This window comes from Pristiophorus japonicus, chromosome 30 (genome assembly GCF_044704955.1).
Source record: "Pristiophorus japonicus isolate sPriJap1 chromosome 30, sPriJap1.hap1, whole genome shotgun sequence".
NCBI classification, from domain to species: Eukaryota; Metazoa; Chordata; class Chondrichthyes; family Pristiophoridae; genus Pristiophorus; species Pristiophorus japonicus.
In genome coordinates this window covers 3,893,836-3,915,973 of record NC_092006.1, presented here as the reverse complement: position 1 = coordinate 3,915,973, position 22,138 = coordinate 3,893,836, and the positions used below count along the sequence as shown (strand labels likewise).

The 22,138-nt window shown below is 54.6% G+C and overlaps 1 protein-coding gene across 1 annotated transcript; it reads left to right on the top strand.

Moving 5' to 3' along the window:
• Window positions 1-2,297: 2,297 nt before the first annotated feature.
• msto1 (misato mitochondrial distribution and morphology regulator 1) lies at window positions 2,298-17,684 on the top strand. The gene is made up of 5 exons (XM_070868460.1): window positions 2,298-2,436; window positions 6,389-6,536; window positions 14,978-15,047; window positions 16,561-16,636; window positions 17,538-17,684. The coding sequence occupies exons 1-5, from the start codon at window positions 2,350-2,352 to the stop codon at window positions 17,682-17,684; spliced, it is 528 nt and encodes a 175-aa protein (XP_070724561.1). The 5' UTR covers window positions 2,298-2,349.
• Window positions 17,685-22,138: the final 4,454 nt, after the last annotated feature.

Genomic DNA, 22,138 nt, shown 5'->3' with positions numbered 1-22,138 from the left:
ACTGTCCGAGGGGCGGTACTGAGGGAGCGCCGTACTGTCGGAGGGGCAGTACTGAGGGAGCGCTGCACTGTCGGAGGGGCGGTACAGAGGGAGCGCCGCACTATCGGAGGGGCAGTGCTGACGGAGCTCCGCACTGTCGGAGGGGCAGTACTGAGGGAGCTCCGCACTGTCGGAGGGGCAATACTGACGGAGCTCCGCACTGTCGGAGGAGCAGTACTGAGGGAGCGCCGCACTGTCGGAGGGGCGGTACTGAGGGAACGCCGCACTGTCGGAGGGGCAGTACTGAGGGAGCGCCGCACTGTCGGAGGGGCAGTACTGAGGCAGCGCCGTACTGTCGGAGGGGTAGCACTGAGGGAGCGCCGTACTGTCGGAGGGGTAGTACTGAGGGAGCGCCGCACTGTCGGAGGGGCGGTACAGAGGGAGCGCCGCACTCTCGGAGGGGCGGTACTGAGGGAGCGCCGCACTGTCGGAGGGGCAGTACAGAGGGAGCACCGCACTTTCGGAGGGGCAGTACAGAGGGAGCACCGCACTGTCGGAGGGGCAGTACAGAGGGAGCACCGCACTTTCGGAGGGGCAGTACAGAGGGAGCACCGCACTGTCGGAGGGGCAGTACAGAGGGAGCACCGCACTGTCGGAGGGGCGGTACTGAGGGAGTGCCGCACTGTCGGAGGGGCCGTCTTTCGGATGAGATGTTAAACCGAGGCCCCGTCTGCCCTCTCGGGTGGATGTAAAAGATCCCGGGGCCAGTATTGGAAGAAGAGCAGGGGGAGTTCTCCCCGGTGTCCTGGGGCCAATATTTATCCCTCGACCAACGTCACTGAAATGGACCTTGGTCAATATCACATCGCTGTGTGTGGGAGCTTGCTGTGCGCCAATTGAGGCCGCATTTCCCACAATGCAATGGCGACCTCTCCGAACAGTCGTTCATTGGCTGTAAAGCGCTTTGGGACGTCCGGTGGTGGTGAAAGGCGCTATATAAATGCAAGTTTTTATCGTGTATAACATCGTAACGTGTCCCAAGGCGTGTGACGATGAGCAGGGGGCGGTGGGACTCGTGGGCAGGCTTTGTCAAAGAGCTAGGCCAGGGTCAAGGGGCTGAATGGCCGCTTCACTGGGGGGCTGGACCTAGCCACACGTTGCCAACAGTGCTCGACCAATCGGGTGCGCGGGCGACGGATGAGTGACGAGAGGCTGAGCCAATGGGGGAAATAGGTGGGCGGGCGATTACAGCGGGCGGGGCGAGAGCGCGTGAGAGGCGGGCGGGACAGCCAATGGGAGACATCGGCCAGAAGAGTGACGGGCCTAGAGCGCCAATGGGAGAGGGCGTGAGCGCAGCCGGGTGAGTGAGGGGGCGGCCGGAGCCAATGGGGAGGGAGTGAGGGCAGGCTCGAGCCAGGCGGCCGAGCCAATGGAAGAGGGGCGGAGGGATGAGTGACGGGCAACACGGTCATTGGGCGAGCGAGGCATAGAGGCGGGTGTGCAATCGGGCGCAGGAGCCAATGGAAGATGGAGTGCGGCTGACGGACGGGCGAGCGAACCAATAGGAGAGCGAAGGCGGTCCAGTCAAAGAGACGGGTGTTCGATGAGGCGGACGAGCCAATGGAAGAAGGAGTGAGGTTGACCGACGGGCGAGCGAACCAATAGGAGAGCGTGGGCGGTCCATTCCAAGAGGCGGGTTTGCGACGGGCTGACGGAGCCAATGGAAGAAAGTGTGGGGCTGGGCGACGTGTGGGCGGTCCAATGGGAGAGCGAGTGCGATCGATTCAAAGAGGCGGGTGTGCGATGGAGCGGATGAGCCAATGGAAGAAGAAGCTGGGCTGAGCGACGGGCTGCAGAGCCATTGGAAGACCGATAACGGGTGAGCGACGTGCGGCCGGAGCAATGGGAGAGCGAGGACGGTCCATTTAAAGAGGCGGGTGCGCGATGGGGCGAACGAGCCAATGGAAGGCGATGGCGCTGAGCGACGGGCGACGGGTCCAATGGGAGAGCGAGCACAGCTGAGCGACGGGCGGCCTGCCCAATGGGAGAGCGAGGGCAGCTCAGAGGCGGGCCCAGTGGGAGAGCGAAGACGCCTGAGCGACGGGCGGGGGCCCAATGGGAGAGCGAGAGCTGCTGAGCGGCACGACCAATGGAAGAGCGAGGGCGGTCCAATCCTGAAGCGACGGGCGGACAAGCCAATGGAAGGAGTGGGGCTGAGTGACGGGCTAGCGGACCAATGGGAGAGCGAGTACGGCTGAGCGACGTGCGGCGGGACCAATGGTGAGAGCGGAGCGGGGGGGCGGGGAGAGTGAGGGGCGGCCGGTTTGGCGGGGAGCGGGACGGCGGGTGTCCGTTGGGCTGAGGGCGGCGATGGCGGCGGGCGGCTGTCGGGAGGTGCTGACCCTGCAGCTCGGCCACTACAGCAACTTCGTGGGGGCGCACTGGTGGAACGGCCAGGTCAGGGCCCGGGGCCAGGCTACGTTACCCTGGAGAGGGCGGCTAGGCCGCAGTGCTGAGGGAGCGCCGCACTGTCGGAGGGGCGGTGCTGAGGGAGGAGGGGCAGTGCTGAGGGAGTACTGAGGGAGGAGGGGCAGTGCTGAGGAAGGAGGGGCGGTACTGAGGGAGTGCTGAGGGAGGAGGGGCGGTGCTGAGGGAGTACTGAGGGAGGAGGGGCAGTGCTGAGGGAGGAGGGGCGGTACTGAGGGAGTGCTGAGGGAGGAGGGGCAGTGCTGAGGGAGTGCTGAGGGAGGAGGGGCAGTGCTGAGGGAGTGCTGAGGGAGGAGGGGCGGTGCTGAGGGAGTACTGAGGGAGGAGGGGCAGTGCTGAGGGAGGAGGGGCGGTACTGAGGGAGTGCTGAGGGAGGAGGGGCGGTACTGAGGGAGTGCTGAGGGAGGAGGGGCAGTGCTGAGGGAGGTGGGGCGGTGCTGAGGGAGTACTGAGGGAGGAGGGGCAGTGCTGAGGGAGGAGGGGGCGGTACTGAGGGAGTGCTGAGGGAGGAGGGGCAGTGCTGAGGGAGTACTGAGGGAGGAGGGGCAGTGCTGAGGGAGGAGGGGCGGTGCTGAGGGAGTAGAGTACTGAGGGAGGAGGGGCAGTGCTGAGGGAGTTCTGAGGGAGGAGGGGCAGTGCTGAGGGAGGAGGGGCAGTGCTGAGGGAGTACTGAGGGAGGAGGGGCAGTGCTGAGGGAGGAGGGGCGGTACTGAGGGAGTACTGAGGGAGGAGGGGCGGTGCTGAGGGAGGAGGGGCGGTGCTGAGGGAGGAGGGGCGGTGCTGAGGGAGAAGGGGCAGTGCTGAGGGAGTGCCGCACTGTCGGAGGGGCAGTACTGAGGGAGCGCCGCACTGTCGGAGGGGCAGTACTGAGGGAGCGCCGCACTGTCGGAGGGGCAGTACTGAGGGAGCGCCGCACTGTCGGAGGGGCAGTACTGAGGGAGCGCCGCGCTGTCGGAGGGGCAGTACTGAGGGAGCGCCGCACTGTCGGAGGGGCGGTACTGAGGGAGTGCCGCACTGTCGGAGGGGCAGTGCTGAGGGAGGAGGGGCGGTGCTGAGGGAGGAGGGGCGGTGCTGAGGGGTACTGAGGGAGGAGGGGCGGTACTGAGGGAGCGCCGCACTGTCGGAGGGGCAGTGCTGAGGGAGGAGGGGCGGTGCTGAGGGAGGAGGGGCGGTGCTGAGGGGTACTGAGGGAGGAGGGGCGGTACTGAGGGAGGAGGGGCGGTACTGAGGGAGTGCTACACTGTTGGAGGGGCAGTACTTGAGGGAGGAAGGGCAGTACTGAGGGATCACCTCTCATTCTTCTGAACTCCAAAGAGTAGAGGCCCAACCTCCTCAACCTTTTCTCATAAGTCAACCCCCTCATCTCCAGAATCAACCGAGTGAACCTTCTCTGAGCTGTCCCCAAAGCCAAGTATATCCCTTTATATGGAAACCAAAAGTGTTGGTTCACAATCTGGTTCACTGATGTCCTTTTTTCAGGGCGGGGGGAGAATCTGCCACCCTCCCCCTCCCCCCCCCCCCCCCCCCCCCCCCACGGGTTCTGGATGATACGTGACTCCAGATCCCACGGCAGCGTGGTCGACTGATCTGCTCCAAAAGCCGCGAGGAGAACGTCAGCAGGAGGACTGCAGTGGCTCGCCATCGCCCACCTCCTCGAGGGCACTGAGGTGTGGGCAGTAAAAGCCAAGCCATGCCAGCGTCGCCTGCAGCCCACGAACGAATACATTACAAGAAATATGCCACGGCACGATGTCGGAGAAGAGCAGAGAGAATTATCCCCCGTGTCCTCAATCGACCTAACTTTAAAAAAAAAAGTCATATCTGTTCGTCATCACGTTGCTGTGTGTGGGAGCTTGCTGTGCGCAAATTGAGCTGCTGCGTTTCCCACACTACACCAGCGACTACGCTCCAAAAGTACTTGATTGGCTGTAAAGGAGGGGGGTGAAAGAAATGCAAGTCTTTCTTTATTCGAGCCCCAGCCCAGGACTTGAGTCTGTACTCAGCAAGTGATCAGGAAGGCCAATGGAATCTTGGCCTTTATTGCAAAGAGGATGGAGTATAAAAGCAGGGGAAATCCTGCTCCAGTTATACAGGGTATTGGTGAGGCCACACCTGGAGCACTGCGTGCAGTTTTGGTTTCCATATTTACGAAAGGATATACTTGCTTTGGAGGCAGTTCAGAGAAGGTTCACGAGTTTGATTCTGGTGATGAGGGGGTTGACTTATGAGGAAAGGTTGAGTAGGTTGGGCCTCTACTCATTCAGAAGAATGAGAGGTGATCTTATCGAAATGTATAAGATAATGAGGGGGGCTCGACAAGGTGGATGCAGAGAGGATGTTCCCACTGATGGGGGAGACTAGAACTAGGGGGCACGATCTTAGAATAAGGGACCGCCCATTTAAAACTGAGATGAGGAGGAATTTCTTCTCTCTGAGGGTTGTAAATCTGTGGAATTCACTGCCTCAGAGAGCTGTGGAAGCCGGGACATTGAATATATTTAAGACAGAAATAGACAGTTTCTTAACCGATAAGGGGGCGGGCAGGGAAGTGGGGCTGAGTCCATGATCGGATCAGCCATGATCGTATTAAATGGCGGATCAGGCTCGAGGGGCTTTGTGGCCGACTCCTGCTCCTAGTTCTTATGTACACTAGCCTGATGCCCGGCTGCAGTGCGGATAGTGATGGGGAATAAGAACCCTGGCTATGTTTTCCCCCCCTCCCTTTTCAAGGGGAGAGGTTACTAATTGCTGCTCATCGATTACTGGCCTTACCGGGATCCATTAACAGTACAGATCAGGAGAAAAAGCAAGACTTGCATTTCGATAGCACCTTTTACAACCACCGGATGTCCCAAAGTGCTTTACAGCCAATGAAGTAGTTTTTGAATTGTAGTCACTGTTTTAATTAATTTATGGCATAAACTGGGCCAATTCTGGTGTGTGTGTGTGTGTGTATGTCAGTCAGTACCATCCTGGGTGGTGTGTTTAACCACTGTCCCAGCAGCCATCCTTCATTGCACAATGAATGTTCAGAGTATTTTTTAAAACGGTGAGAGATTGGGAAATGTTGATGTTCAGAGGGACCTGGGTGTCCTTGTACACCAATCACTGAAAGTTAACCTGCAGGTACAGCAAGTGATTAAAGCAAATGGCCTTTATTACAAGAGGATTTGAGTATAAGAGTAAAGACGTCTTACTGCGATTATATCAGACCCTGGTGAGACCACACCTGGAGTATTGTGTACAGTTTTGGTCTCCTTACCTAAGGAAGGATATACTTGCCATAGAGGGAGTGCAGCGAAGGTTCACCAGACTGATTCCTGGGATGGGGGGATTGTCCTATGAGGAGAGATTGAGTAGACTACGCCGATATTCTCTGGAGTTTAGAAGAATGAGAGGTGATCTCATTGAAACATACAACATTCTTAGAGGACTTGGCAGGGTCAATGCGGGGCGGATGTTTTCCCCCGGGCTGGGGAGTCTAGAACCAGGGGTCTCACAGTCTCAGGATAAGGGGTCGGCCATTTAGGACTGAGCTGAGGAGGAATTTCTTCACTCAGAGGGTGGTGAATCTTTGGGATTCTCTGCCCCAGAGGGCTGTGGAGGCTCAGTCGTTGAGTGTATTCATGGCTGAGATCTTTTTTTTAGATTTTAAGGGAATCGAGGGATCGGGCGGGAAAGTGGAGTTGAGGATGATGATCAGCCGTGATCTCATCGAATGGCGGAGCAGGCTCGAGGGGCCCGAATGGCTGACTCCTGCTCCCAGTTCTTGCGTGCAGTCACCAGGGCCACGATACGTGGAGTTTTATTGAACAATTGAAGTCAATTAGGAATTGCTGACTCCGGCATCGAGTCTGAGCGTACAACAAATAACGGCGGTGAAAATAAACTGCTCTGCTTCCTTGTCTCTGCCTCTGTCAAGGATGCTGCGCTGTGTTACGATGCGGAACCCGATGCGGAATCCAGCGACCCGACCTGCGAGATCAACAACAACGTTCTTTTCCGAGAGGGGCTGACTCTGCAAGGCCACTCCACCTACACCCCCCGCCTCATCCTCCTGGACCTCAAAGGTACGGCATTGGTCAGTTATAGCTCTCCTCCTATCAAAGGCTTGACTCCTGTAATGTATTTGCTTGATGGGTATCTCTGCTTAAGAATTCACAGCAACACATTGCTATTAAGAACTAGTTGGTTTATTAGCAAAAGGTTTAACAATCACACGACACATTACCAGTTCATCCACCAGGCTCAGAACCACCAACCCCATCCCCCGAACCCAACTGGCTGGGATTTTATTGAGTCGTGTGAACATCACGTGACTGGCTAAGCCCCTCCCAACTCAACAGCTCTACAACTATTTTAAAGTAAACTTTAAATCAAGTGCCCCCATGTTAAAGAGGCGCTAAAACCGACAGATAATCAAATTATACTTTTGGAAAAACTAGTCAAATTAAAATTTGGTTGCCGGGGGTGATGATACACTCCAGTCCCTCCGGCACCCACCTCTTGCGGAAGGCCACGAGCGTACCGGTGGACACCGTGTGCTCCAACTCCAGGGACACCCTGGCTCGGATGTACCCGCGGAAGAGAGGCAGGCAGTCGGGCTGAATGACCCTCTCGGCCGCCCGCTGCCTGGACCGGCTGATGGCCCCCTTGGCCGAGCCCAGGAGCAGTCCTACGAGGAGGCCTTCCGACTGCCCGCTCCCCTCCGCACAGGGTGCCCAACGATCAGGAGTGTGGGGCTGAAGTGCACTAGAATTTGAAGAGCAGCCCCTTCAAATAATGGAATAGGGGCTGCAATCTCACACATTCCACATACATCATCATCATAGGCAGTCCCTCGAGTCGAGTGGGAGAGCTATAGTGGTAGGGGATTCTATTGTAAGGCGTTTCTGCGGCCACAATCGAGACTCCAGGATGGTATGTTGCCTCCCTGGTGCAAGGGTCAAGGATGTCTCGGAGCGGCTGCAGGACATTTTGAAGGGGGAGGGTGAACAGCCAGTTGTCGTGGTGCATATCGGTACCAACGATATAGGTAAAAAACATGATGAGGTCCTACAAGATGAATTTAGGAAGCTAGGAGCTAAATTTAAAAAGTAGGACCTCAAAGGTAGTAATCTCAGGATTGCTATCAGTGCCACGTGCTAGCCAGAGTAGGAATCGCAGGATAACTCAGATGAATACGTGGCTTGAGGAGTGGTGCAGAAGGGAGGGATCTAAATTCCTGGGACATTGGAACCGGTTCTGGGGGATGTGGGACCAGTACAAACTGGACAGTCTGCACCTGGGCAGGACTGGAACCAATGTCCTAGGGGGAGTGTTTGCTCATGCTGTTGGGGAGGGGTTAAACTAATATGGCAGGGGGATGGGAACCTATGCAGGGAAGTAGAATGGGGGCAGAAGCAAAAGATACAAAGAAGAAAAGTAAAAGTGGAGGGCAGAGAAACTGAAAGCAAAAAGGGCCACATTACAGCAAAATTTTAAAGGATATGATATAATTGGTATCATGGAGACATGGCTCCAGGGTGACCAAGGCTGGGAACTCAAAGTCTAGGGGTATTCAACATTCAGGAAGGATAGACAGAAAGGATAAGGAGATGGGGTGGCGTTGCTGGTTAAAGAGGAAATTAACGCAATAGTAAGGAAGGACATTAGCTTGGATGATGTGGAATCGGTATGGGTGGAGCTACAGAATACCAAACGACAGAAAACGCTAGTGGGAGTTGTGTACAGACCACCAAACAGTAGTAGTGAGGTTGGGGACAGCATCAAACAAGAAATTAGGGATGCATGCAATAAAGGTACAGCAGTTATCATAGGCGACTTTAATCTACACATTGATTGGGCTAACCAAACTGGTAGTAATGTGGTGGAGGATTTCTTGGAGTGTATTAGGGATGGTTTTACACATCAATTTCTTGAGGAACCAACTAGAGGGCTGGCCATCCTAGACTGCATGATGTGTAATGAGAAGGGACTAATTAGCAATCTTGTTGTGTGAGGCCCCTTGGGGAAGAGTGACCATAATATGGTAGAATTCTTTATTAAGATGGAGAGTGACACAGTTAATTCAGAGACCAGGATCCTGTACTTAAGGAAAGGTAACTTCGACGGTATGAGACGTGAATTGGCTAGAATAGACTGGCGAATGATACTTAAAAGGTTGACGGTGGATAGGCAATGGTAAACATTTAAAGATCACATGGATGAACTTCAACAATTGTACAGCCCTGACTGCAGTAAAAATAAAACGAAGGTGGCTCAACCATGGCTAACAAGGGAAATTAAGGATAGTGTTAAATCCAAGGAAGAGGTATATAAATTGGCCAGTAAAAAGCAGCAAACCTGAGAACTGGGAGAATTTTATAATACAGCAGAGGAGGACAAAGGGTTTAATTAGGAGGGGGAAAATAGAGTATGAGAGGAAGCTTGCTGAGAACATAAAAACTGACTGCAAAAGCTTCTATAGATATGTGAAGAGAAAAAGATTAGTGAAGATAAACGTAGGTCCCTTGCAGTCGGATTCAGGTGAATTTATAATGGGGAACAAAGAAATGCCAGACCAATTGAACAAATACTTCGGGTCTGTCTACACTAAGGAAGACACAAATAACCTTCTGGAAATACTGGGGGACCGAGGGTCGAGTGAGGAGGAGGAACTGAAGGAAATCCTTATTAGTCAGGAAACTGCGTTAGGGAAATTGATGGGATTGAAGGCCGATAAATTCCCAGGGCCTGTTAGTCTGCATCCCAGAGTACTTAAGGAAGTAGCCCGAGAAATAGTGGATGCATTGGTGGTCATTTTCCAACAGTCTATCGACTCTGGATCAGTTCCTATGGACTGGAGGGTAGCTAATGTAACACCACTTTTTAAGAAAGGAGTGAGAGAGAAAACGGGTAATTATAGACCGGTTAGCCTGACAGCGGTAGTGGGGAAAATGTTGGAATCAATTATTAAAGATGAAATAGCAGCGCATTTGGAAAGTCGGCATGGATTTATGAAAGAGAAATCATGCTTGACAAATCTTCTGAAATTTTTTGAGGATGTAACTAGTAGAGTGGACAAGGGAGAACCAGTGGATGTGGTGTATTTGGACTTTCAAAAGGCTTTTGACAAGGTCGCGCACAAGAGATTGGTGTGCAAAATTAAAGCACACGGTATTGGGGTAATGTACTGACGTGGATAGAGAACTGGTTGGCAGACAGGAAGCAGAGAGTCGGGATAAATGGGTCCTTTTCAGAATGGCAGGCAGTGACTAGTGGGGTGCTGCAGGGCTCAGTGCTGGGACCCCAGCTCTTTACAATATACATTAATGATTTAGATGAAGGAATTGAGTGTAATATCTCCAAGTTTGTAGATGACACTAAGCTGGGTGGCGGTGTGAGCTGTGAGGGGGACGCTAAGAGGCTGCAGGGTGACTTGGGCAGGTTAGGTGAGTGGGCAAACGCATGGCAGATGCAGTATAATGTGGATAAATGTGAGGTTATCCACTTTGGTGGCAAAAACACGAAGGCAGAATATTATCTGAATGGCAGCAGATTAGGAAAAGGGGAGGTGCAACGAGATCTGGGTGTCATGGTACATCAGTCATTAAAAGTTGGCATGCAGGTACAGCAGGCGGTGAAGAAGGCAAATGGTATGTTGGCCTTCATAGCGAGGGGATTTGAGTATAGGAGCAGGGAGGTCTTACTGCAGTTGTACAGGGCCTTGGTGTGACCACACCTGGAATATTGTGTTCAGTTTTGGTCTCCTAATCTGAGGAAGGACGTTCTTGCTATTGAGGGAGTGCAGCGAAGGTTCACCAAACTGATTCCCGGGATGGCAGGACTGACATATTAAGAATGATTGGATCGACTAGGCTTATATTCACTGGAATTTAGAAGAATGAGAGGGGATTTAAAATAAGAGGGGATTTAAAATTCTGACTGGATTGGACAGGTTAGATGCAGGAAGAATGTTCCCGATGTTGGGGAAGTCCAGAACCAGAGGTCACAGTCTAAGGATAAGGGGTAAGCCATTTAGGACTGAGATGAGGAGAAACTTCTTCACTCAGAGAATTGTGAACCTGTGGAATTCTCTACCGCAGAAAGGCCAGTTCGTTAGATATATTCAAAAGGGAGTTAGATGTGGCCCTTACGGCTAAAGGGATCAAGGGGTATGGAGAGAAAGCAGGAACGGGGTACTGAAGTTGCATGATCAGCCAAAATATTCCAGGTGTGGCCTCACCAAGGCCCTGAACAACTACAGTAAGACCTCCCTGCTCCTATACTCAAATCCTCTCGCTAAGAAGGCCAACATGCCATTTGCTGCCTTCACCGCCTACTATACCTGCAGGCCAACTTTCAATGACTGATGTACCATGACTCATTGCACACCTCCTTTTCCTAATCTGTCACCATTCAGGTAATCTGCCTTCGTGTTTTTGCCACCAAAGTGGATAACCTCGCATTTATCTACATTATACTGCATCTGCCATGCATTTGCCCACTCAGCTAACCTGTCTAAATCACCCTGCAGCCTCTTAGCGTCCTCCTCACAGCTCACACTGCCACCCAGCTTAGTGTCATAGAAACATAGAAAATAGGTGCAGGAGTAGGCCAATCGGCCCTTCTAGCCTGCACTGCCATTCAATGAGTTCATGGCTGAACATGCAACTTCAGTACCCCATTCCTGCTTTCTCGCCATACCCCTTGATCCCCCTAGTCGTAAGGACTACATCGAACTCCTTTTTGAATATATTTAGTGAATTGGCCTCAACAACTTCCTGTGGTAGAGAATTCCACTGGTTCACCAGTCTCTGGGTGAAGAAGTTTCTCCTCATCTCGGTCCTAAATGGCTTACCCCTTATCCTTAGACTGTGTCCCCTGGTTCTGGACTTCCCCAACATTGGGAACATTCTTCCTGCATCTAACCTGTCTAAACCCATCAGAATTTTAAACGTTTCTATGAGGTCCCCTCTCATTCTTCTGAACTCCAGTGAATACAAGCCCAGTTGATCCAGTCTTTCTTGATAGGTCAGTTCCGCCATCCCGGGAATCAGTCTGGTGAACCTTCGCTGCACTCCCTCAATAGCAAGAATGTCCTTCCTCAGGTTAGGACACCAAAACTGTACACAATACTCCAGGTGTGGCCTCACCAAGGCCCTGTACAACTGTAGCAACACCTCCCTGCCCCTGTACTCATCTGCAAACTTGGAGATAATACATTCAATTCCTTCATCTAAATCATTAATGTATATTGTAAATAGCTGGGGTCCCAGCACTGAACCTTGCGGTATCCCACTAGTCACTGCCTGCCATTCTGAAAAGGACCCGTTTATTCCTACTCTTTGCTTCCTGTCTGCCAACCAGTTTTCTATCCACGTAAATACATTAACCCCATGTGCTTTAATTTTACGCACGAAACTCTTGTGTGGGACCTTGTCAAAAGCCTTTTGAAAGTCCAACTACACCACATCCATTGGTTCTCCCTTGTCCACTCTACTAGTTACATCCTCAAAAAATTCCAGATTTGTCAAGCATGATTTCCCTTTCATAAATCCATGCTGACTTGGACCGATCCTGTCACTGCTTTCTAAATGCGCTGCTATTTCATCCTTAATAATTGATTGCAACATTTTCCCCACCACTGATGTCAGGCTAACCGGTCTATAATTCCCAGTTTTCTCTCTCCCCCTCCTTTTTTTAAAAAAGTGGTGTTACATTAGCTACCCTCCAGTCCATAGGAACTGATCCAGAGTCTGTAGAATGTTGGAAAATGATCACCAATGCATCCACTATTTCTCGGGCCACTTCCTTAAGTGGTGACCCTTCATCTGAGACTGTGACATCTCTCTAACTGTTTCCAGGTTTTAAGCAGGTGCAGAGGAAGGGAAAAGTGGGAGGGGAGGAAGGAACAAAGGGGAAGGCAGGAGAGATTAAATGACTGAAGGGATGATGGTGCGAGGCAAAAGAGGATGGTAATGGGACAAGTAAAGTGACCAGTGGGGTGCCACAGGGATCAGTGCTGGGGCCTCAACTATTTACAATCTATATAAATGACTTGGGTGAAGGGACTGAGTGTAATGTAACCAAGTTTGCTGATGATGCAAAGATGGGTGGGAAAGCAAGTTGTGAGGAGGACACAAAGAATCTACAAAGGGATATAGACAGGCTAAGTGAGTGGGCAAAAAATTGGCAGATGGAGTATAATGTGGGAAAATATGAGATTATCCACTTTGGTAGGAAGAATAAAAAAACAAATTATAATTTAAATGGAGAGAGATTATAAAATGCTGCGGTACAGAGAGACCTGGGGGTCCTTGTGCATGAAACACAAAAAGTTAGTATGCAGGTATAGCAAGTGATCAGGAAGGCAAATGGAATGTTGGTCTTTATTGCAAAAGGGGATGGAGTATAAAAGCAGAGAAGTCCTGCTACAACTGTGCAGGGTATTGGTGAGACCACACCTGGAGTACTGCGTACAGTTTTGGTCTCCTTATTTAAGGCGGGATATACTTGCATTGGAGGCAGTTCAGAGAAGGTTCACGAGCTTGATTCCTGAGGTGAGGGGGTTGTCTTATGAAGAATGGTTGAGCAAGTTGGGCCTCTACTCATTGCAGTTTAGAAGAATGAGAGGTGACCTTATTGAAACGTGTAAGACTCGTGAGGGGGCTGGACAGGGTAGATGCAGAGAGGATGTTTCCTCTCGTGGGGGAATCTAGAACTGGGGGCATAGTCTCAGAATATAGGGTCGCCCACTTAAGACGGTGATGAGGAGGAATTTCTTCTCTGAGGATGGTGAACCTTTGGAATTCTCTGCCCCAGAGAGCTGTGGAGGCTGGGTCATTGAATATATTTAAGGTGGAGATAGACAGATTCTTGAACGATAAGGGAGTGAAGGGTTATGGGGAGCAGGCAGGGAAGTGGAATTGAGGCCAGGATCAGATCAGCCGTGATCTTATTGAATGGCGGAGCAGGCTCGAGGGGCTAAATGGCCGACTCCTGCACCTATTTCTTATGTTCTTGTGTAATAAATGAGTCTGGAGAAGGTATAAATTGGAATAGCAGAATGGGGACAGAGATTATGATCTGGAATTGTTGAACTCGATGTTGAGTGTGTGCGCGGATGGGCTACTGGCCTTGTTTATGAGTTCTTTCTGAGGACCCTATCAATTGCTTTCCAAATCCTCACTGTGATATATTCCACGAAATACGGGCCCAGTTTATGTAATCTAGCCCTCTGAGCCCCATTGGGAGTCTCTGCTGTCTGTAGTGGCAGTGAGATTCCGGGTGCCCAAGACGATCAAAAGACCTCTTTACCAGCAATGTATTAAGGGGAACTGATGGGGTCGGTCCAGGGGAGCTATTTCCTGCTGGCTGGGGATTCTCGGACTGGGGACAGAGTCTAACAATTAGAGCCAGACCTTTCAAATTAGGAAACCCTTCTGCACACACACGGCAATTTGATGCGAGATCAGTTGTTAATTCAATCTCAGAGTGATAGCTTTCTGTTAAGGAATTAAGGGATATATGGGCCAAAGGCGGGTGGATGAAGTTAGGTCGCAGATCAGCCAGGATCTCATAGAATGGTGGAGCAGGCTCGAGGGGTTCAGGCTCGAGGGGTTGAATGGGCCTCCTGTTCCTGTGTAACAGGCTCGAGGGGTTGAATGGGCCTCCTGTTCCTGTGTAACAGGCTCGAGGGGCTGAATGGGCCTCCTCCTGTTCCTGTGTAACAGGCTCGAGGGGCTAAACGGGCCTCCTCCCCTTCCTGTGTAACAGGCTCGAGGGGCTGAAGGGGCCTCCTCCTGTTCCTGTGTAACAGGCTCGAGGGGCTGAATGGGCCTCCTCCTGTTCCTGTGTAACAGGCTTGAGGGGCTGAATGGGCCTCCTCCTGTTCCTGGGTAACAGGCTCGAGGGGGTTGAATGGGCCTCCTCCTGTTCCTGGGTAACAGGCTCGAGGGGCTGAATGGGCCTCCTCCTGTTCCTGTGTAACAAGCTCAAGGGGGTTGAATGGGCCTCCTCCTGTTCCTGTGTAACAGGCTCGAAGGGCTGAATGGGCCTCCTCCTGTTCCTGTGTAACAGACTCGAGGGGGCTGAATGGGCCTCCTCCTGTTCCTGTGTAACAGGCTCGAGGGGCTGAATGGGCCTCCTCCTGTTCCTGTGTAACAGGCTCGAGGGGCTAAATGGGCCTCCTCCTGTTCCTGTGTAAGGCTCGAGGGGCTGAATAGGCCTCCTCCTGTTCCTGTGTAACAGGCTCGAGGGGCTGAATGGACCTCCTCCTGTTCCTGTGTAACAGGCTCGAGGGGCTGAATGGGCTTTCTCCTGTTCCTGTGTAACAGGCTCGAGGGGCTGAATGGGCCTCCTCCTGTTCCTGTGTAACAGGCTCGAGGGGCTGAATGGGCCTACCCCTGTACCTAACGGCAGGAGAAAAGACTCTTTGGTTGGTGCGAGTTGTGCATTATTCACGGGCAGTGGGAGCTGGCTGCAGCCTGTAGTAATGGGTTGGTTACTGTGTGTGTGTGTTTTTCAGGGAGTTTAAGCAGCCTGAAGCAGGAGGGAGCACTGTACGGCACTGTTCAGACAGAACCTGCACTAACATGGTAAGGATGAACCTTCCGCTCATTGTCCTGTACAGGGAATCCAATCCTCGCCTCGCATTTGTGGTTTACTGCTCCCTTCTCCCTCCCTTGCTTGAAGGCTTCCTTCATGCCCGGGTACAGCTACACGAGATGCAGTTATTTAGCTGCCTCTCGTGTAGTCCCTCGAGATCTGCTCCGCCATTTACTACGATCATGGCTGATCCGATCATGGACTCAACTCCACTTCCCTACCTGCTCCCCATAACCCCGTAACCCCCTTATCGTTTAAGAAACTGTCTATATCTCTGTCTTAAATTTATTCAATGTCCCAGCTTCCACAGCTCTTATGAGGCAGCGAACTCCACAGATTTACAACCCTTAGAGAGAAGAAATTCCTCCTCATCTCAGTTTTAAATGGGCGGCCCCTTATTCTAAGATCATGCCCCCTAGTTCTAGTCTCCCCCATCAGTGGAAATATCCTCTCTGCATCCACCTTGTCAAGCCCCCTCATAATCTTATACGTTTTGATAAGATCACCTCTCATTCTTCTGAATTCCAATGAGTAGAGGCTCAACCTTCTCAACCTTTCCTCATAAGTCAACCCCCTCATCTCCGGAATCAACCGAGTGAACCTTCTCTGAACTGCCTCCAAAGCAAGTATATCCTTTTGTAAATATGGAAACCAAAACTGCACGCAGTATTCCAGGTGTGGCCTCACCAATACCCTGTATAACTGTAGGAAGACTTCCCTGCTTTTATACTCCATCCCCTTTGCAATAAAGGCCAAGATTCCATTGGCCTTCCTGATCACTTGCTGTACCTGCATACTATCCTTTTGTGTTTCATGCACAAGTGACCCCCAGGTCCCGCTGTACTGCAGCACTTTGCAATCTTTCTCCATTTAAATAATAACTTGCTCTTTGATTTTTTTTCTGCCAAAGTGCATGACCTCACACTTTCCAACATTATACTCCATCTGCCAAATTTTTGCCCACTCACTTAGTCTGTCTATGTCCCTTTGCAGATTTTTTGTGTCCTTCTCACACATTGCTTTTCCTCCCATCTTTCTATCGTCAGCCAACTTGGCTACGTTACACTCAGTCCCTTCTTCCAAGTCGTTAATATAGATTGTAAATAGTTGGGGTCCCAGCACTGATCCCTGCGGTACCCCACTAGTTACTGATTGCCAACCCGAGAATGAACCATTTATCCCGACTCTCTGTTCTGTTAGTTAGCCAATCCTCTATCCATGCTAATATATTGCCCCCAATCCCGTGAGCTTTTATCTCGTGCAGTAACCTTTTATGTGGCACCTTGTCAAATGCCTTCTGGAAATCCAAATACATCCACTGGTTCCCCCTCATCCTCAAAGGTCACTTGGATGTGAGGGTTTCTGCCTCTACCACCCTTTCAGGCAGTGAGTTCCAGACTCCAACCACCCTATGGGCACCACAAGTTGGTGCATGTAGGAGAGAGTGGGGAGGGGATTGGATTTAAATCGATGTTTTATCTTTTCCCCTTTCGTTTTGTCTAGGGAGGGGAACCTGACTGTGCACAAAGAGGACCCTATCGTCAAGAATCAGTTTCTCCAACAGCTCGACAGGCTGGGAGTAAGAGCAGCTTTCAGTTCAAGTCGATTTTATGTGATGTTTAATTTCCCTCCCTGCTGATTTCCTGCCTCTTGCAAAGGAAGCTTCACTGAGGATTATTTCATGTTGCAGTACGCCCAGCCGGTCAGTTAGTAACTGCGGCTCTCTGAATCTAACCGACCTATTCTGTCAGTGCGCCCATCCCTGCAGCTTAAATGATCATAGAAACTAGGAGCAGTAGTAGGCCATTCGGCCCCTCGAGCCTGCACCATTCAATATGATCATGGCTGATCCTCTATCTCAACACCATATTCTCGCTATCTCCCCATACCCCTTGATGCCTTTTGTGTCTAGAAATCTATCTATCTCCCTCTTAAATATATTCAGTGACTTGGCCTCCACAGCCCTCTGTGGTAGAGAATTCCACAGGTTCACCACCCTCCTGAGAACATTTCTCATCATCTCGGTCCTAAATTTCCTACCCCGTATCCTGAGACTGTGACCCCTTGTTCTAGACTTCCCAGCCCCGGGGGAAACATCCTCCCCGCATCCAGTCTGTCCAACCTCGAAGGTTTTTAAACCCCCTTCATAGAATCAGAGAAATTTACAGCACGGAAGGAGGCCATTTCGGCCCATCGTGTCCACACCGGCCGACAAAGAGCCACCCAGCATAATCCCATTTTCCCGCTCTCGGTCCGTAGCCCTGTAGGTTACGGCACTTCAAGTGCACATCCAGGTACTTTTTAAATGTGGTGAGGGTTTCAGGCAGTGAGTTCCGCCCCAGACCCCCGCCACCCTCTGGGTGAAGACATTTCCCCCTCAAATCCCCTCTAAACCTCCCCCCAATTACTTTCAATCCAAGCCCCCTGGTTGTTGACCCTTCTGCTAAAGGAAACAGGCCTGTCCTATCCGCTCTATTTAGGGAGCAGCATATGGCGGCCCAGCCCAGAAATCGGTGCGGTCTCGGCCAGCAAGACCGTCAGCAGGCCGGGGCCATTTGCAGGAGCAGCGTACGGCGGCGTACCACGGCAGGGAGCAGCGCGTGCTGCTGCAGGAGGGCGACGGCTGACTGCAGTGCAGGCAGATACAGCTGGAGGAGCGAGGTCGGGGGGGAAGGAGTGGCAAGAGTTCGTAGAGGGACGTGATCGGGGGGCCAGGAGAGGCGCGAGTTCGGGGACACAGAAGAGCCGAGGGCCCAGGGGCAGCACGGGCCCAGTCCACACTGTGCGATATGTGTCCGCACTGGGTCCGTGCAGCAGAGCTGGTCTCCAGTCGTCCTGGTTAACCCTTGCCACTGGACCAAGACCTCGCTCTGTCAAGCCCCGTGTGGTGGCTGGTGTGCAACGGTCACCCCACGTTAAACAAATCCACCCACAGGCATCTTCCACCCTTCAGGATGTAGTTCGGGATCCGGAATATTGGGTCCTTCATTGAAACGCCTGTGAACTCATCCCTTTTCGGCGTGGAAGCAAGTCATCCTCGCTTCGAGGGGCTGCCTATGATGATGATGATTCAAACCCCTCATAATTTTATACACCTCAATAAGGTCTCCCCTCAGCCTCGTCTGGAGTGGGACTCGAACCCACAACCTTCTGACTCCGAGGCAAGAGTGCTGCCCACTGAGCCACAGTGGAGACTGCCTTTGGGGGTGGGGGGGGGGGGGAGAGTGACCTCAGTCGGGGAGGGAGAGGGAGTGTGGGCCTCAGTCGGGGGAGGGGAGGGGGGGAGTGGGCCTCAGTCGGGGGAGGGGAGGGGGGGAGTGGGCCTCAGTCGGGGGAGGGAGGGGAGTGACCTCAGTCGGGGGAGGGAGGGGAGTGACCTCAGTCGGGGGAGGGAGGGGAGTGACCTCAGTCGGGGGAGGGAGGGAGGGGAGTGACCTCAGTCGGGGGAGGGAGGGGAGTGACCTCAGTCGGGGGGAGGGAGGGGAGTGACCTCAGTCGGGGAGGTGGGGGGGGGGCAGTGACCTCAGTCGGGGGGAAGGGGAGTGACCTCAGTCGGGGGGGGGGGGGCAGTGACCTCAGTCGGGGGAGGGGGGGAGTGACCTCAGTCGGAGGGAGGGGGGGAGTGACCTCAGTCGGGGGAGGGAGGGGAGTGACCTCAGTCGGGGGAGGGAGGGGAGTGACCTCAGTCGGGGGAGGGAGGGGAGTGGGCCTCAGTCGGGGGAGGGAGGGGAGTGACCTCAGTCGGGGGAGGGAGGGGAGTGACCTCAGTCGGGGGAGGGAGGGGAGTGACCTCAGTCGGGGGAGGGAGGGGAGTGACCTCAGTCGGGGGAGGGAGGGGAGTGACCTCAGTCGGGGGAGGGAGGGGAGTGACCTCAGTCGGGGGAGGGAGGGGAGTGACCTCAGTCGGGGGAGGGAGGGGAGTGACCTCAGTCGGAGGGAGGGGAGTGATCTCAGTCGGGGGAGGGAGGGCAGTGACCTCAGTCGGGGGAGGGAGGGGAGTGACCTCAGTCGGGGGAGGGAGGGGAGTGACCTCAGTCGGGGGAGGGAGGGGAGTGACCTCAGTCGGAGGGAGGGGAGTGATCTCAGTCGGGGGAGGGAGGGCAGTGACCTCAGTCGGGGGAGGGAGGGGAGTGACCTCAGTCGGGGGAGGGAGGGGAGTGACCTCAGTCGGGGGAGGGAGGGGAGTGACCTCAGTCGGGGGAGGGAGGGGAGTGACCTCAGTCGGAGGGAGGAGGGGAGTGACCTCAGTCGGGGGGAGAGGGGGAGTGACCTCAGTCGGGGGAGGGAGGGCAGTGACCTCAGTCGGAGGGAGGAGGGGAGTGACCTCAGTCGGGGGGAGAGGGGGAGTGACCTCAGTCGGGGGAGGGAGGGGAGTGACCTCAGTCGGGGGGAGGGGGGGAGTGGGCCTCAGTCGAGGGAGGGAGGGGAGTGACCTCAGTCGGGGGAGGGAGGGAGGGGAGTGACCTCAGTCGGGGGAGGGAGGGGAGTGACCTCAGTCGGGGGAGGGAGGGAGGGGAGTGACCTCAGTCGGGGGAGGGAGGGGAGTGACCTCAGTCGGGGGAGGGAGGGCAGTGACCTCAGTCGGGGGAGGGAGGGAGGGGAGTGACCTCAGTCGGGGGAGGGAGGGGAGTGACCTCAGTCGGGGGAGGGAGGGGAGTGGGCCTCAGTCGAGGGAGGGGAGTGGGCCTCAGTCGGGGGAGGGAGGGGAGTGACCTCAGTCGGGGGAGGGAGGGAGGGGAGTGACCTCAGTCGGGGGAGGGAGGGAGGGGAGTGACCTCAGTCGGGGGAGGGAGGGGAGTGGGCCTCAGTCGGGGGAGGGAGGGAGGGGAGTGACCTCAGTCGGGGGGAGGGGGGGAGTGACCTCAGTCGGGGGGAGGGGGGGAGTGACCTCAGTCGGGGGGAGGGGGGGAGTGACCTCAGTCGGGGGGAGGGGGGCAGTGACCTCAGTCGGTGGGAGGGAGGGGAGTGACCTCAGTCGGGGAGGGGGGGGGGGGGCAGTGACCTCAGTCGGGGAGGGGGGGGGGGCAGTGACCTCAGTCGGTGGGAGGGAGGGGAGTGACCTCAGTCGGGGGAGGGGGGGAGTGACCTCAGTCAGGGGGAAGGGGAGTGACAGGGAGGGGGGAGTGACCTCAGTCGGGGGAGGGAGGGGAGTGACAGGGAGGGGGGAGTGACCTCAGTCGGGGGAGGGAGGGGAGTGACCTCAGTCGGGGGAGGGGGGGAGTGACCTCAGTCGGGGGGGAGGGGAGTGACAGGGAGGGGGGAGTGACCTCAGTCGGGGGGGGGGGGAGTGACCTCAGTCGGGGGAGGGGGGGAGTGACCTCAGTCGGGGGAGGGAGGGGAGTGACAGGGAGGGGGGAGTGACCTCAGTCGGGGGAGGGGGGAGTGACCTCAGTCGAGGGAGGGAGGGGAGTGACAGGGAGGGGGGAGTGACCTCAGTCGGGGGAGGGAGGGGAGTGACAGGAGGGGGGAGTGACAGGGAGGGGGGAGTGACCTCAGTCGGGGGAGGGAGGGGAGTGACAGGGAGGGGGGAGTGACCTCAGTCGGGGGAGGGAGGGGAGTGACCTCAGTCAGGGGGGAGTCGAGTCACTCTCTGCTGTTGTGTGGTGACACTCGCCTGCTGAAGCTGGTCATTGAATCGACAGCCCTGCTGCGGCCATCGCCCTGGCGACAGCTGGGAGACTGATCTTACTGAGTGCCCGAAGCAGCAGATGCTGCCACAGTGAAAGCAGCTGGTGACTCAATCCTTCCCCGCCCCGGCTTCAGACTTTCAAATCTCCGCATTCCCCGGCCCGGGCGTTCACTGCTCGGGCCACAAGGCCCAACAACCAGCGAGACTTGCATTTATATAGCACCTTTCACCACCACCAGAGGTCTCGAAGCGCTTTACAGCCAATGAAGTACTTTTGGAGTGCGGTCACTGTTGTAATGTGGGAAACGCGGCAGCTCAATTTGCGCACAGCAAGCTCCCATACACAGCAATGTGATAATGACCCGGATCATCTGTTTTTAGTGATTGAGGGATAAATATTGGCCGCAGGACACCGGGAGAACTCCCCCCTGCTCTTCTTTGAAATAATGCCATGGGATCTTTTATGTCCACTTGAGAGGGCTGACGGGGCCTCGGTTTAATGTCTCATCCGAATGACGGCCCCTCTGCCAGTGCGGCGCTCCCTCAGCACCGCCCCTCCGCCAGTGCGGCGCTCCCTCAGCACCGCCCCTCCGCCAGTGCGGCGCTCCCTCAGCACCGCCCCTCCGCCAGTGCGGCGCTCCCTCAGCACCGCCCCTCCGCCAGTGCGGCGCTCCCTCAGCACCGCCCCTCCGCCAGTGCGGCGCTCCCTCAGCACCGCCCCTCCGCCAGTGCGGCGCTCCCTCAGCACCGCCCCTCCGCCAGTGCGGCGCTCCCTCAGCACCCGGAGTGGGACTTGAACCCACAACCTTCTGACTCAAGCGAGAGTGCTGCCCACTGAGCCACAGCTGACACTGCATCCAGGACTGCAACGGAGCCTGTATCTGAAACCTTTGCATGCGAGCTCCCTCTGGTGTCTCGGGGCTGGGGTGGGATGTACTGTAGCATAGTGGCCCTGTTACTGGGCCAGTAACCCAGACCCTGGGCTAAAGATCTGGAGACGCGAGTTCAAATCCCGCCACGGCAGCTGGGGAATTTCATTCAGTTAATTAAATAAATCTAGACTAAAAAGCTAGTCTCAGTGAATGGTGACCATGAAACCAGTGGATTGTCGTACAACCCCATCGGGCTCGCTGATGCACTTCAGGGAAGGAAATCTGCCGCCCTTACCCGGTCTGGCCGATATGTGACTCCAGACCCACGGTAATGTTGTTGGCTCTTAACGGCCCCTCGGTTGTACCAAACCGCTACAACAATGCTGTGGAAGCACCTTCACCACACGGACTGCAGCGGTTCAAGAAGGCAGATCACCACCACTTTCTCAAGGGGCCATTAGGGATGGGCATCTCACGGCTGTTTATGGGATCTTGCTGCCCCCAAACCCAAATGGCTCCTGGATTTGTCTAAATAACCGTCACTGCGCGTCAAAGTGATTCACCGTGCGGGGAGCGGGCT

Excerpts from the sequence above, each read along its gene's own strand:
- msto1 (XM_070868460.1), top strand. The coding sequence starts at position 2,350 with ATGGCGGCGGGCGGCTGTCGGGAGGTGCTGACCCTGCAGCTCGGCCAC. Across the intron at positions 6,537-14,977 it reads CATCCTCCTGGACCTCAAAG|GGAGTTTAAGCAGCCTGAAG; the intron begins GTACGGCATTGG and ends TGTGTTTTTCAG. Across the intron at positions 15,048-16,560 it reads ACAGAACCTGCACTAACATG|GGAGGGGAACCTGACTGTGC; the intron begins GTAAGGATGAAC and ends CGTTTTGTCTAG.